Source organism: Alosa pseudoharengus, unplaced genomic scaffold (assembly GCF_046254945.1).
Source record: "Alosa pseudoharengus isolate Yale_2024_CS ecotype anadromous, Long Island Sound unplaced genomic scaffold, YU_APseudo_1.1 YU_APseudo_1.1_scf_3, whole genome shotgun sequence".
NCBI lineage: Eukaryota > Metazoa > Chordata > Actinopteri > Clupeiformes > Clupeidae > Alosa > Alosa pseudoharengus.
This window is the reverse complement of record NW_027468718.1, coordinates 22,672,115-22,688,411: the sequence shown is the minus strand read 5'-3', so window position 1 is coordinate 22,688,411 and position 16,297 is coordinate 22,672,115. Positions and strand designations below refer to the sequence as shown.

General features: G+C 38.6%; 1 protein-coding gene across 3 annotated transcripts; it reads right to left on the bottom strand.

The window, feature by feature from the left end:
- Positions 1-8,842: 8,842 nt before the first annotated feature.
- LOC143100425 (zona pellucida sperm-binding protein 3-like) lies at positions 8,843-16,257 on the bottom strand. Of its 3 annotated transcripts, none has more exons than XM_076263591.1 (8): positions 16,107-16,257; positions 10,952-11,142; positions 10,256-10,591; positions 9,925-10,099; positions 9,369-9,474; positions 9,210-9,292; positions 9,024-9,121; positions 8,843-8,931 (listed from the first exon to the last, which is right to left on the bottom strand). In XM_076263591.1, exons 3-8 carry the CDS (start codon positions 10,269-10,271, stop codon positions 8,843-8,845), a joined length of 567 nt encoding a protein of 188 aa, XP_076119706.1. In that variant the 5' UTR covers positions 10,272-10,591; positions 10,952-11,142; positions 16,107-16,257. The 3 variants fall into 3 exon arrangements, with proteins under 3 accessions (XP_076119706.1, XP_076119707.1, XP_076119708.1); XM_076263592.1 differs by having other exon boundaries at positions 16,132-16,252; XM_076263593.1 differs by lacking the exon at positions 16,107-16,257 and adding an exon at positions 13,286-13,369.
- Positions 16,258-16,297: the final 40 nt, after the last annotated feature.

Below are 16,297 nucleotides of genomic sequence, written 5' to 3'. Positions count from 1 at the left end.
TGGGTTGCCAAAATTTTACCGTAATAAATACAGTTTAACCATCTCTACATTTACGCTAAAATGTATGTTGATTTTACGATTAACTTTTGTTTCAAACACATTTTACTGTATACGTTAACTAACACCCTAACAAATCCGTCTGAACAGTCTCTACTACTATTTTACCTATCCTATGTTTACCACACAAATCAACCATACAATTAACAGTTTGGTAAAAAAGACAACTTTATTCCTAGAACTTACAATCATCTATGCCCTAATCAGTTAATAAGCTGTTAGTTGGCCATTCTGCCCATGTTGTACCAAAATGTCTTGTCAAAAACAATGAGCTTGAATAGAATTACCAGGAATACCTCCCTTCTTACATAGTAATTAGGCATAAGTCCACAGATTTCAACAGTCTTATGGCATGGAAAAAGTCCAGGTCTGCAAAACTTTGAGATGTTTCAAAGGTGTTGCCTTTCTGTGGCTTGTGAAGTCAAAAAAGGGACAGTACTGGACATCAAGAATCTACCCTGGCTTGTAGGTGTGCCGAAGGAGAAAGGTCAGCTGCTTCAGCCCTTTCTGGCGCCATTGAATGGATCAGGAACATCGGCATAGGAAGAGAAAACGAAGGCACTTTTAAGTCATATCTACAACGAGTACTGGTAGAATAAAGCAATTAATAAATTTACTGTCACATGCAATTGCCACCAGCTCAGTAGGTACATAGTTTATCAGTTAAAAGTTGACACATTGCTGGGGTGGAACCTGCAGAATATAACAGATAGTAACAAAACCCCAAGACCCCATAACACAACGCTGATTAGTCTCACCATGGACTGCTACTGCCGAGCCAACCAACAGGCTTCATGTGTATCTTTCCCTTCTTCAGAGGTGAGCGGGACATTGGCTTGGTCTGGCAGGAGTGAATTGATGAAACATTATGAAAAATTATGACTGACACAAAGGAACATAGTGGGAAAATAGGCAAAAGGTAGTAGACAGCCAGGGCTGTAGTGGAGACTAAACTCAAGTAAACACAGTTTACCCCTCTCAAATTTGAGTTTATCCACCCCTCGATAGAATTTATACATGAAAATCAACTTAAAGTGTAACACCTGCGAACTTCGATTGTAGGCTCTATGTGTGCATGGGCACAAGTCAAAAATTCGGTCAACGGGACGATTACGTCCAAACCCGCGTCTTCCAGTAGTAGTGTTCTACTCACTTTCAGCTGTATTGCTTCTATGGGTGAACTGTGGGCAAGTGGGACACACTCACAAAATGTCAATCTATAAACACTTAGAAATTCAAGGTTTCTAAGTGATTATAGATTGGTTTATAGAAGGTTCAACATTGCATAAAACTTTGTTCAAAGTATTATCGGGGTCTCTACATATGAACTCGAGCATAGAGAACATTGTTTGAGCACAGTTTATAAACACCTTTGTTTCTGAAGACTGCACATTTGCGTATCCTAACAATCCAAGATGGCGGCGAGAGGGAGTGGCTAAGGTAAGCAAATGTGCAAATGTGTGTCTTTAGAAAAAAACGTTTTAATGAACTCTGTGTCTACATATGAACTTGAGCATAGAAAACATAGTTTGAGCACTAACCACTAACAAAATTAGCAACATCTTACCTTTAATATTAGATGACTGCCAACTTGAATAGCTGAGGAAAAGGGGCTGACCTGCAAGGACGAGACAATGTTAACTTTCACCAATATATCACATTGTTATAACTTACAAAAGAACTAGATTTGCATCATCTTTGACATGTTGCCACATGTGGCTGCTAAATTGTATACAATGTGAATGAATGAAAAGTCAAAACAGAAAGTTTTCCAGCACACCTTAGACATAGCAGCTTTATTTGGGCCTGGGTCTTCCTTGAACACAGTGATCATTTCTGGCAGAGAGGGGACTCAATCCTAAGTCGACCCAGTCGTTCGTGCTGCTGCTTGGCAGGTCAAAAGAAAATTTAGGGGTGAATGGCACACAAACTAGATAAAAAAAAAATTTAAAACTACATTAGCAAACTTATTACATATTACATTACATTCCTTTACTTATACAACCAAGCATTTCAATTAAAAATGTTCATTTGCTACCTGACAGTTCTTAAGTATGTCTAGCTTAGCTTTGAATAGCAATCTGTAGTTGACTTGACACAGCAGTATTGTCTCAACTAAGAAATGTAAAATGCATTCTATTGACTTACCAGCATAGTGGGCCTACAGGTCTCCTGTGTGTCCTAGCCCTCCTTCAGGTGTAAGCAGGGTGTGTCCTGTTCTAGATGGTCTGATCTGAAAGAGGGGATTAACAGGGGATTGATGAGACATTAGGGCTGATGCAGTAGGAGCAATATGTAATGTTGGTGGACAAGCATTACAATATAAATGACAGCATAAATGATTAAGGCAGAGACAAGAAATCAGGGATACTTACCATGGTTGGCGAGAGCGAGAAAGAGAGAGAGAGAGAGAAACAGAGAGACATTGCATACCTTTTACATATACTCATCATTGGTTCCATAGTTGTTCTAACCAAGTAGTAATGAGAATGAACCATCTACAGTTCAAAAAAGACTTACCGAATTCATGCTTGCTTTTCTTATTGGAAATACAGCGCCAGTTTTTTTTTTACAATTGAAATTACTGCTTTATCGGAATTTCTGTTGAACAGTTTTACTTAATTTACTGAAGAGTTCAATCTATAACATAAAACTGGACATTAAAACTGGATATTTAATTTTTACTAACCTGTACAATGACAAAACTCTACATCAGTTAACATTTCTGTGGCAATAAATTATCACTGTACCTTGTTGATACCCTGTTGAGACAAACCAATCAAATAAATAAATATTAAGTCCTCAGCAATGCAATGATATTTCTACCTTTCTCTTACACTCAACAGACGAAGCACTTTGCAATGCACGCCTTAGCAGACAGAACAGCTCCACAAAATGTGACTGGAAAGCATGGCTAAAACGAGCGCGAAAAAAAAACCTCCTCCCCAAACGTTCAGAAACCCTATTCACCACTTCACTTCTAAATAGCCTACTCCTAGTAAAGAAAATGTAAAAACTTACCTGTAGACGTCTCTCCCAACATACCTGCAACATAAAGATTAGGCAACGTTAACTTGCATCAAAGCAATACGATTTCCAATGCACAATTTTCCTGTTAACATTAGCCAAAACTATGCTTTAACTCTAGCAATTATCCAATTACTAACTGTAAAGGTCCAAACAATGAATGTATTCAATAAAACATGTTTAACACCTAATGTACTTCAACGCCAAAAGTTTCGCCTGGAAACATAAAGCAAGGCTAAATGACTGGAACTCCCGTAAAGTCATTTCAAGCTTCTGTGCACAATGAAGGGATTAACGTTAATAAAATGGCGTTCTCAATCAGAACTCGGTTAGATATTTCACACTGAGACATTCCAGCTCAGAATATAGACTTAATGACTGTAGAGAAAAACGGTGTAGACTAAGTATGATATCTCCGTTTTATTACAAGTTAGAATCGAAGCACAATATACATAATCTAAGGTAATGTTGACATTAATCAAAGCATGGTCAGAAATCTGGATGCTAGCTGGCAATTTTGTCATAGGCTAACGTTATCCTACAACAGAGATTCAGATAAGATAAGATAGTATTTTATTCATCCCGAAGGAAATTCTAGACGTAAGCCATTGCAAACACAAGGAGCTTAGAATTGCATTACTAATTAATACTTTTAATCAGATTGAACTCTTCAATTTATTAAATTGTCGTTTTCATTACTTACCATCTCACAAATCACTGTCTCCTTCGCGAACAAAATGGCGGTTGATATTGGGCCATGTGGTTTAACTAACAAAATGCAGCGCCACCTATAGGCTAGCTTGGGGAAATACCTTGGGGAAAATTCAGTGATTGAATGCACATGGACTATAATCATAGATGGCTAATGCATATTAATTCGTTAATTTACATACATTATTTATATGTATAAATCAAAGAAGGGTGCTTAGACAATTTGATTCATCCATTAGACTACCTGCAGTGAATTTTACAGGGGTAACCAGTATTTTTTACAGAAAATAAAAGCAAAATATTAATGTGTTTTCTATGTATTATGTCATATTTCTAATGGTAAATCAGACTATTTATCCGCCCCATAATGCACTTCGGCTCCCCATTCTGAAGTTCAAAAAGACCAGCGAAATTTCACCTCGGGGCCGTGACAGCCAAACCGCTAACCTTTTGACTGCAGTGTCTAGCCAGCCCAGTGGTGGCAAGCGAGCTAGTTCAAACGTTTAAGTACTTAATGAAGATATCCAGGGGTCTTTATGCCTTGACTTGACTAAGTTGATGTTGCTTATAAATAACAATTCATATTCATAGAAACAACAAGATCAATAAGACATAATATATTTCATACCTGTGTTGCAGCATGTAGCCTAGCTGTCTAGCTAGGTTTACAATGCAATCCAATGTCCGAACATACTAGCAGTTCGCTTGTCAGCTAGCTAAAAAGTTTCAGTGTTTAAACTAACATATAGTGGTCTATTTAGTGGTGTATGTGCCCTGACTAAGTTCGTGTGGCATATAAACCACAATTTGTGTTGATACAAGTGCCAATGTTCGTGTAGAAACATTTTAATCACATACAAATGTTCGTGTTACAGCTCAGGTAGTCTCCGCCATCTTGGTCAGACTTTTTTGTAACTCCCGCCTCCAAACACAAACACGGGACCTGATTGGTTCTCGAATGGTCCTCATTTCGCCTGCCTCGGTGATTCGCTGTCATTTCGCCTAACCAGGGCGAATTTCGTCTCCATTCAACCTCAATGAGTGAAGCGAAATTTCGCCATGTGGAAACCGACCGTTAGATGAGGGTAAAAGTGGGAACAAATTGTGTGCTCCCTGTTTTATAATATAATATGGCATGTTTCTGTTTTCTTAACGGTTAATCAATGTATTTTCTATACAAAAAAAAGGTGAAATATATGGTTCCAGCTGGTAAACATATTTACAATACTTAACTGTTGTAAGAAATGTTTTCTACCGTTTCTAAGTTTACGGTTTTGTACTGTTGCAATTTCACAAATTTTCACCGTAAAATCTACGGATATTTTTACATCACAACTTTTGCATTTTCATGCACTGGTAATTCCTTGGAATTGCATTTCTAGTTATTCTTCCCACCAAATTTCTGCGTCTAATTCAGCTTTAACCGTTTAACTAGAAACTTCGTTTAAACTTTGTAACGTAGGTCTTGAAAAGGACTACTACTGTAGGCCAACTCTCTCTGTGTCTCTCCATTCTACAAGGATATAAGGCACATTCCATCCAACTTTCTATTCATTCATCCTCTTCAAACCATTCACTCATCCACCCATTAAACTATCCACCAACATCCATTAAACAATCTGCCTATCAACATCCATTCAACTTTCTGTCTATCAACATCCATTACACTATCTAAATTCAACTTTTAAACTATATACCGGTACTCTGTCTCAGGCTTTAAGCATACAATCTGGCTCTCTTAAAGGTGCCATGTGTAAGAATTGAGGTAAAAATATCCAAAAAATGAGCTACACGCATCAAAAGAATGAGAAGAAATAAGGGCGATGATGTCATTAAAAAATGGCAAGGTATAGTGCTGCAGAGATATCAACCAGAATTAGCATGCTAAATTACTAGCCACAGCCCGACAGGTGTCATAATACCAACTTCGGCCATGGGAGCTGGTATGCGGGCAACATAACCGCCAGCCAAACTGCAATACACGTTTCTCGGTTGTTACTCTAGGGTAGACCAACTCACTTTCTGGAGGTATACTGCCTCCATCTTTTATGGAATGTGGAGTATGAATTGATTTTTTGGCGGATATTACACATGGCACCTTTAAGACTACAGATTCTGTTCAACTATTTCCTCTGCCCACAACTGTTTCAAAATAAATGTCCTCACTACAATAATTCACTGTTAAATAATTTAACTATTTAAACTACTGAACTATTTAACTGTTCAGACATTTCAACTGTCAGTTGTTGTCAACTATGACTCCTGCCAACTGTTTCCAAATAAAAGTTTGTTTTGCAGTTTATGTTAATATACAGTATGTTTATATTTTCATGCACTGGTAATTTCCTCGAAATGACATTTTCTAGTTAATACGTGCAATCTTTACAACTATATTTCATGTCTATGCATACAAAGGTCAACTCTCGGCTTTCAGAGTAACGTTCAAGCACTGCATTATAATTGATTGAATTTAGGCAGACACAAAGTCCTTGGCTAAACATTGCATTCAATGCAAAACAACATTGGCATGTGTTGTGTTACCAACCTGCCATTTCTAGTAAATTGTTCTTGTGTCATAATAATAACTAGAAAATGTAATACTGTACATATCTGTCTATATGGTTCATCCTGAATATTCATATTTATTCAGTTTTGTCTTATAATTTATTCTGTTAATACACTGGAAATCTTACTACTTATGTTACTGCTACTACAGTACACTGCACATATCTGTACATGTTGTTCATACTACATAGCCATATTATTTCTGCTCTTACAAGGTTACTGCTAATACACTGCACATAATAACTGCACCACCTACTGTATACTTTCACATTAGACTTTTCTGCTTTTTTGCACTTCTGGCTAGATGCAAACTTCATTTCATTGTAGACAAAGGAGGGTTCTTCGCGCTTCTGTCGTTTGGCGACAATCCGGTGCAACCAGGCCAGGACAGATACTTTAGAGAGAAGGAGAGACACCGGTGCAGCTCAGATGTCTTCTTAATTTTCTTTATTCTTTACTAAAGGGTGCAGAACAATATTAAACTTTGACTAACGTTTTCGACTCATTTCATTGTCTTTGCACTTTGCACAATGACAATAAAGTTGAATCTAATCTAATGTGCACAAAATGCATATGATCCAAGATCTCAATTCTTGTATATTTCCAAACTATTCAGGACATCTTCAAATCTGATTAAAACAATCTTTAAAAACAAAAAACAAATCCAGCATCTAGGTAAAACATTCCAGAGGTAAACACTTTGAATGTGAACCACCTTGCAGTTCAGAGGTGAAAAACTCTGCTAAGAGACTGTTCGTTATTTATAAACGGGGCCACTGGAGGGATTTTGAGTGCTTCAATCATAAGTTGAATGACCCTCCCCTGCCTGCAAGAAAATTTTCAACGACCCTCCAGCTGTTTTTTCAAAGAAGATGTGACCCTCCCTGGCCAATATCAATACCTTCTGCCCACGCTTTTAAGCACTAATCACATCGACTTAGGCTATCGTTCTAAAATCAACCTCTGCTTTCTGATCTTACACATCACACTTCACCAAGATGGTGGCCATTTCAGTAGATTTACTCACTAACATTGTTGTGGAAACACAATAGGCATGGAAACTAAATGCACACTTCCTGCAACTGCATTAGCCTACTTGAAATAAGTTACTCCTCTAGTAAGTATTCACATGAAATAAAACAATAAAACAGAGACAATTCAACAAAGCACACTGGGTAATAACAAATTCAACACATGAACTTGTTGCTATGGACTCGTCTCTAGGCTTCCTCAGTCATTGTAAAGCTGCCAAAGCTGAACATTATCCAAAACTCCATTTATCAGACGAGCATCAATTTGGGAGCTTGCTACACTCCTTCCTTCTCAAATGACTTGAAAAGGCTGTTTGCACAATTTCACAAATAATCACAGGGACCGAAAAATACCTAACATGCCAACTTTTTCCAGGTTTATCATTTTAACTTTTCCCCGCTGTCTTGCCGTTTTAATATTTTCCCGTAGAATATCCCATATTACTGTAATACTCATAACATTAATACGCATGTTTAAGCGCTTATGTGTTATGGTTTATATAATGTTTTATTTTAATTGGGCTGTTAATTAATTTGACATTATTGTTTATTATTGATATTCTCCTTAATGTAGTCTTAGCATGTTATTGTTTTTATATTATTGATTGAATTGACATTGTTTTATTATTGCCTTTCCCCTTTTTTACATTGCTTTTTTTATTAGGCTATTGATTGAATTGATATTATTGTGTACTACAACTATTCTCCTTACTATATTTGACCTAGATTTTAATCTGTTCCCTGTTCATTTTTAAATATTATTATGTTGTTTTGTATTTATATGTCGCTTTGGACAAAGGCGTCTGCTAAATCCATAACCATAACCATAACATTAGTCCTGCATTCTGGCCGGTCTCTGTTGTCCTGTTGTTACCCCTTGCCCTTCCAGTGAAACAGATGTATTCAAATCATCGTTTTGCTTGCTTGAATGCGAACTCAGTGATGTTAACCAAGGCCTACTTAAGTTAAGGACGTGGTTGTCGTGAGAGCATGATTCATTGGCGCTTGCAGTGTTCGGCCGTAGGCTATGTCTACGTAGCCTACGCACCTGCCAGGCTACTCAGCTATGAGTAGACAAAGAATTCCCCCTCGAACTCCCATTTCGGTGAAGACAAACTATGAAACATTGCCGTTGCTATGCAACCTTGACTCAGGGAGTCGCGGCGTCCGAAGCGTGGGTTAGCTTAGTGTTAGTTTAACTTTGAGCGTGTGGCAAGCTGCTAAATCAAACTGTCAAGCAGAGGGGTTAAACTAATCCATTTAGCTTGAAACCTCCTTAGAGTTGCATGCGTCAGGGATTGCACAAATAAGGACTACACACAAAGAACCTTTTGGGCACCAAAATATGCAGACTGCATCTTCAAGCAGAACTCAAATCCAAGTTACCATCCCCACATCACCTACAAATGAAGTCAGAGAAGGTCTTCAAAATAAAAATGTTTATTGGGTAATCATTTTCTCTTGTCTAGTTCTGAACTGGCTTTCCCATTGACAATAACCAGCGGTCCAACCACAGCATCCCTGGTCATCCCTTTTCCACCTAAAAAAGGAAAAACACAAAAATCTAAGCCAGTCAGAAAAAAAAGGAACACAGGACACAACACAAAGGGTCATCGGGAAATTTGAACATACCTATTGCCCTCCGCTTTCTGGACTGACAGCCGTAATCACCACCATAGTCACAGCAGCTGCAGAGAGAACTCTGGGTCGGGTTGTCAAGGAGCTCCCAACTGTTGGCCATTGCAATTTTCGTATTTAAAGGTAGATGCTTGAGGGGGGGGGGGTGGGAGTAAAATAAATAAAAACTGCATATATTACCTTCCATTCTTGTCATGGCAGGCCTTCTTCCCTTCGTTAAAGCTGTTTTCCTCCCATGCCACAAGCTTACAGTGGATGTAGACCTGATGAGACGCAACGTCAGATCAGAGTTCAAGCACACCAAAATATCCTTGTTATACTTGTTAAGTGAAACAGTACCGGCTGGTTAAGAGCAAATGCAAAAGCTTGCAAATAGAGCTGGATTTCTGAGCTTCTTTGACGAGGTTGGAACCTAGACATGGTTTTGCGGCTATCGGTGAAACACCTGGAAAGGAGAAATCCAGGTCAAGGATCCAGCGATTGAGCAAACACTTTTAAAGGTTCGAATTTAAAGGGACACCAGGACAAGGTTTGTGTTATTCAATGATCTTCATAAGTCGGTATTTGGTTAAATGACTCATTACGGGGCGAATGAAGGCTCTCGCCCGCCACTACTGCCTGTAGGAAGAATATGCCACTTGCAAGTTCGGTGTATCCTACCCGCCGACCGAAGCAGGATCAGTTTACAGCACAGAGGCAGGCTAACGAATCGCTAGAGATTGTTGCAAACATGTGTATAATGGCAGAGCCGGCGAAGAAGCAGCAAAAACCCTTGACTGAAGATGCAAGGAAAAGAGCTTCAGACCGAGCGAGGGGGGAGTTTCGTAGAGAAAAAGCACCAGGCTTGCCTGGTGTCCCTTTAAATTGGTTCCAGTATGTTAAAGTGGACATTAACCCTTTGTTGGTGATAATAGGGTAGGTCTCAGGCCCCAGCTGGTCCTCCATGGAAGCTAGACATTCCTCCAGCAACAGTAGCAAGGGCTGGTGGGCCTGCTGATTCACCGAGGCAGAAATGGGGATGAGGTTGCCTAGATCGTATTGGCTAGTCACCGCTGGACCACTGAAATCATCTGTGGACACAGTAACTACTTAAGAACCGATTTACTTCCAAAAGTAGGAGGGAGGGGGTGGGGGGTGTCCTCTGGTCTGTACAAGCAACTGTAAAAGTTCTAAACTGGTGTGTGTGGCAAGGGTTATGGATTACTGACACAATTCAAGACACCTACCATTCATCAAACTCATACTGAACACCAGTTCACTAGTGCCAAAGGTTTCAATGACAGGTCTGAAAATCTGGGGAAGCCAACCATCAGGCCTATTGAGAACAATACAGAAGATGAACCATGTAGGTAGGTGATGTAGATAGTCTGTTTAAAGAAATAAGATCATGCACAGTGTATTCAAGATGTGCAGTGCATAGATCATGAGCAGTGTATCCAAGCTTAAAATTTGGATAGCCCCACTTGCCTTTGGTAAATACAAACAACCTGAAGGAGGAAAACAGCTCCCGACTCAGAATTATAAGTCAGCTCAGTAGACCAAACAATATTATCCTTCAATGCCTTAAGAGGAGAGGGGAGAATTAACACAAATATATAAACTGGCATCCATTCCACGCTAATTCACTTCAGTACACCATATAGGTTTACCATTTATCCATGCTCTCCAGTTGAGGTCGCTAATGTGACGTAATCACCGTGATTCAACGCAAGTATTGTGGGTAAATATGGCAAAAACACAAAGCTATACGCATTGAATATTTTGGTTGTATAGCTGCCCATTAGCCCCATAATACATTGAGTTTTGATCACATGGTTTGGCAAACTCAAAAGAATTTAGGCTTTTGGCATCTAATCCTTTAGTGTTTATGGCTAGAGTCACTCCCTAGCATCTCCATGAGCATAAAGCAGTAGGCAACTTACCATCATCTCTGCCCCACATCGCCACTCCAAAAAAGGGAAAACAACCTGTGCACCACCCGGGATTACAGAGATGTTGGTTGGAGAGCAGTAACCCAGCCAGACTGAAGAGGGATCAAGGTCTGGTTCATGCTGCAGTCCCATCGGCCAGTTTACAGTCACAAAGTCTCCCTCACACTCCACAGAGAAGTCCACTGTCACAAAAGACATCAGGTCAATAAAGGCACATATTGCAATTTCCCTTTGTTAAACAAAACAAATCAATGGTTACCTGCTTGTACAACAGTGACAACCATAAGTGTGACCAAATAGAAAACAGGAGCCATGGTAACAGAGCATACACCTGGTCCTACAGCTACCCCTTTTATACCTCTAGAAATGTCACAGCTGGTGATCATGAAACTTCGTCATGAGGTTGTTAGGCACAATGTTCATCAGGTGCAGCTGTCTTGCCAAGGTGCAGACAATTATCGTGTGAATGGCAAATGTCTTCTCAAGTGAATTTTGATACCAGTGTTTCAAAAAGATTACAGATCACAGGTTTAGTGTACACATGTACATACACAGATGACAGATGTACATGTATATCTGTTCAGTCGGTACTGTCAGAAAGGTCTGTCCATTCATTACACTAGGAGGGTCTCATGATAATCATGCCATTTAGGCCTATCCTTTAGGAAATAATAATTACAGTGCATGAAAATGCACTGTTCTCTTATCCGAAATCTTCTTCTTATTATTTTTCCCACCAAATTTCTGCATCTAATTCAGCTTCAACTGTTTAACGTAGAAACTGTGTTTAAACTTTGTAATGTATGTTTTGACACTTGAGGTATGTATTTTTTGTTTTTGTAAACTTTATACTTTTTGAGATATTAACATAAATCAAGCTTATTTCCCCCCATAGACTTTGCATTGGCACTATGACCTTACAATGGGCTAATCAAACTGATTTGCACCTGTATCAACTGACAGCTGCTTAACTAGGCCCCCTCACAGAGCCAGTTAACGACTTAATGCAATCAACTGCACCTGTGCTCTCTCAATGACTGCAGCAACTTCAATGCAACCTCCTCTCTGTGTCTCTCTCCATTAAACTGGATAGCTCACTTTTCTCTTCACTTACTTTTACTTCTTTTTCTTTACTTCATCCATTAAAGTATCTGTCTATCAACATCCATTAAACTGTCTACCTATGCACATCTATTAATTCACTATTAAATAATTTAGCTATTTAAACTACTCAACTATTTAACTATTCAGCCATTGCAACTGGCAGTTGTCATCAACTATGACTCCCGCCAACTGTTTCCTCAGCCCACAACTGTTTCAAAATAAAAGTCTTCACTACAATAATTTCCTATTAAATAATTTAACAATTTTAACTATTCAACTATTTGACTGTTCAGCCATTTCAAAGTTGTCATCAACTATGACTCCCGCCAACTGTTTCCTCTGCCCACAACTGTTTCCAAATAAAAGTTTGTTTAGCATTTTATGATAATGTATGTTTTGCTTTTTCATGCACTGGTAATTTCCTCGAAATTACATTTTCTAGTTTGAAATTGCAATGTGAACTCATGCAATTAGAAAATTGCAAAGGCTGCAATTAATTATGCAGCTCACGACTTTGAATATTTTTTTTTTACCAGAAGTGATGTAACAAACAAACAAAGGCACTAAGGTACCATTCAAAACCGCCAAGCAGTTGCTACCTCTTGAGACAATCCTGCAAACATGTAGCAACATTTGAAGAAGCACCACAGGCTGCATGGTAAGAAAAAAAAAATTACAGTATATGTACTGTATTGAAGCTCGGCTGACATTGATAGCTTGAATTATATCGCAAATCAAATCACAATCTGAATATAAGTCAGAAAAGTCACAATTAATCTGCCCTAATAAAGAGAACTTAATCATGGATGAATCTGAGTGTCTCATTCAAGGACAAAGAGAAATTGCCTAATTAACTTATTCATAATATTCATTACTTTTACTTCAATGTTAGAGTTATCATCGTACAGCTTTCTAATATGTTTACTTTACAATTAATGTGCCTGCAGCTCATCTGTCTTTCAGGCTTAACTGGTAGAGCAAGGTGCTAGCCATACAAAGACTATGGATTTGAGTCCTATATCGTTTATGAACATACATTTGGTCATTCATTTACTGCTGATGTATATGAAAGGGGACATAATTAAGTGTGTTAACAAATTAAATATATAGATTGAGCATATGTGTGACATATATGTATATATAATGTATGCATATATTAATTTTAAATATTATTTTTTTCATATGGGACAGCATGTGCCAGAAAATCAAAGTGTTCCCTACATGTAACTAGAAGACGGAAGAGTCACATCACATCATAGCTGTAGGAAAATGGTGTTTGCTGTTCATTGGCAACTTCTGTTTCCTATACAAGCAAGAAATAAAGACATAGATTTTAAGAGTACACTATTCAGAACTATTTTTTCCTACCATTGACTGGGTCTTCATTAATCTGTGGTATCAAAATTACCGTCAGATCTGTTTATAACTAATCAATTAAAATGTGTAACATTTACATACTGCCTCCACTATATAGTTTGGGTTGTTTTATATAGTTAGATGCATGGTGTGACCGTATCCAGCTATAGCCAAACAAGCTAACGTGGGAAGAAAAGCTTATGAATGAAAGTGAGGGAGATCACAGTATGCAGAGACCTAGCACAACAGACCCCTCAATTTTCTGCTAGGCAGCCTGTCCAACAAAAATAAACTGTGCATCCTGGCTGAGAAACACTCATTCTGATTGGCTCCTAGTCCAGTATAATAAGGCCAAGTGGACATAAGCCCCAGAATCCAGACCACAGTGTATAGCTTGCCTGACTAACCGAGACTTGTCATCTCCCCTGTCCATAAGCCTTTGTTGTTTCAGAAATTCCATCTCAGTTTAGTCAGGGTTATGCTGCAGAAACTGTAGCTCCAGCTTTCATCACAAATCAATTCATGTCCGTAACTAATGGGTCTAGTCAACCAATACGCCTTTGTCTGGATAAGAGTTTCTATGCACAGTACAGCAACATAAGATGTGCACTAACATAAAGTCCACTTTAAAATTCCCCTACTGAAATTCCCTTTAAATTCCTTTCCAAATAATGCATGATGTTGGAAACGCAATTAAGGGTTCATGTAATTTCAATAAATGTTCATATGAAAGCATACACTGGAGTATAAATTAACCAATACTCTTCAGGCAGCACAATAGCTCTCTGTGTTTTTTGTTGTAGAGTGCCAGAGTGATTTAAAGCTGCTGACAGCACCAGACGCTTACATTGCAATCAGTCCTCGCTGGCTCTCTCTCTCAACAATTTGTATGGGATGGGTACCGCCTGTCTGCCTGTACTGGACTCTGCTTGGCAGACACAAAGAGCATGTACTCCTGTAGGGGATATTTTTATTCACTTCCTAAATATACCATAACTCTTTTCTCTCTTCAGTTCCCCAAGCCTTTCTCATATTAGAAATACTAACATGATATAAGTAATACATATATCATTATGCTTGGAGAGATATGTTTCAATATTCCCTCATCATGACCAGTCATGATCATCAGTAGTTTGATAATGATTTCTATCAAACTGTCTTTTTATCTAACCCTTGTTTGGAATCTGATCTAATTAAAAAATATCTTTGTATGTCCATTCAGACTCAATACAATTATACATGTCACCGAATTAAAACTAGGCCACATTTTTCCTGCAATGAGAACAAAGCCTTTGCAGCCAGGAGGAGCCAAACTCAAAATGTGAACCCTGTGAGTTTTGAATGGCCTTTCAATGGCAGTGGACATAACAGAGGCCAGTACATACAGTGATGTAGCAGGAAAACCTCACTTCCTATCACCAGAAGCACCTTTGCTATGTTTTTTTTTTTTCCAGGGCCAAGTCCAAAAATGCACAAAGTGTGACTGAGAGCAAAAGTACGTTACAAATGTCTCTGACATGTCAATGTAGGGTCAACCTTTTGACATTAATTTGTGGTCCAGGCTCTGAAACAAACTTGGTAGAGCTGCACATTACTAAAGAGTTTTAAATAGAGCATGAAAGTATGTTGACACACACACACAAATGCTTCTAGTAAAATAAAAATGTGCCATGATAGCCAGATAGTCCTAGATCTCAACGTATAGGGCCATAATCTACATTTCAAAGTCTAATGGAAACTAAGGATGATATTAATTAACCTGCACCGCCACATACAGATTCTTAATAGCCTATAGGCTACCAAATGTGAACATAAAATGTCCATTATGAAATTGGAATGTCATTTGATTAAATTTTCCATTGGGATCAATAAAGTATATATCTATCTATCTATCTATCTATCTATCTATCTGATTGTTCTTTGTTAGACCACAGCCATACTCCTTCCCTTATTGTAGATAAATGTTGTGAGATAGGGGTCTAATTGACTGTTTAGCCTATTATGGAGTGAGCCTACCATTCAAGCTTATGTTTATTTTTCGATGTTAATGCGTGACATTATATATAGCCTAGGCCTACATTGAGCAACTCACAACTGGGCATCTTCCAAGCTAGACCTGGCAAACAAAAAAATTACATTTGCGCCTGAAATCCTATCCTAAGCCTAATTGCCTGTTACCTTAAGCTGGCCCAAAGTAGCATATAGCCTATGCTATAGGGGCAATGTGGATGACGTCTGAATGTGGCTTGTTTGACAGTCAACATGTTATGTTCTATTCTGTCCGTCTGTAGAAAACTCTGGTCCCTCTTTGAATGTGACTGTTTTGTTAAACAGAAACTTTTGGATTTGTTTACTGCTAGGCTACTGTAGCACAACGAACTACCAAACAAGTTGGATATTAGTCTTGCATTTAAGTAAGATATGCCTATAAACTATATAGATGTGAAGGAGACTAATGTTAATCATGCAGTATGTTATAATTAAATCAATCTAGCAAATCGCACTAACGATGACGCCGAACTGCACTGAAAAGGACAACGCCCATTGCGTTTTACGTAGGCCTAATCACCTCAGCAACTCCAGTGCTCCCTGTAGACGAGAATACAAAGTAGCTAGTAGCAGCTCCTCTCATGTTTCAGTGTGCAATTAGCCTATCGATCTGGAAGTGGCTTGCACAGATATTCACCTGGACGTTGCTGTCTGCATCATACCTTATCCTCAAATGAGAATACCAATGTTACGAGGAATGTTTTGTTTTCATTAATCGGCACTTTCCGGAATGTGTGCCGAAGCTCGTTTTTGTTCGCTTCTCTGGCTTACTTTCCATTATTGTCACCCCTCTCCCCCAGACTGCTATTATGTCTGGCTGTTCCGAAT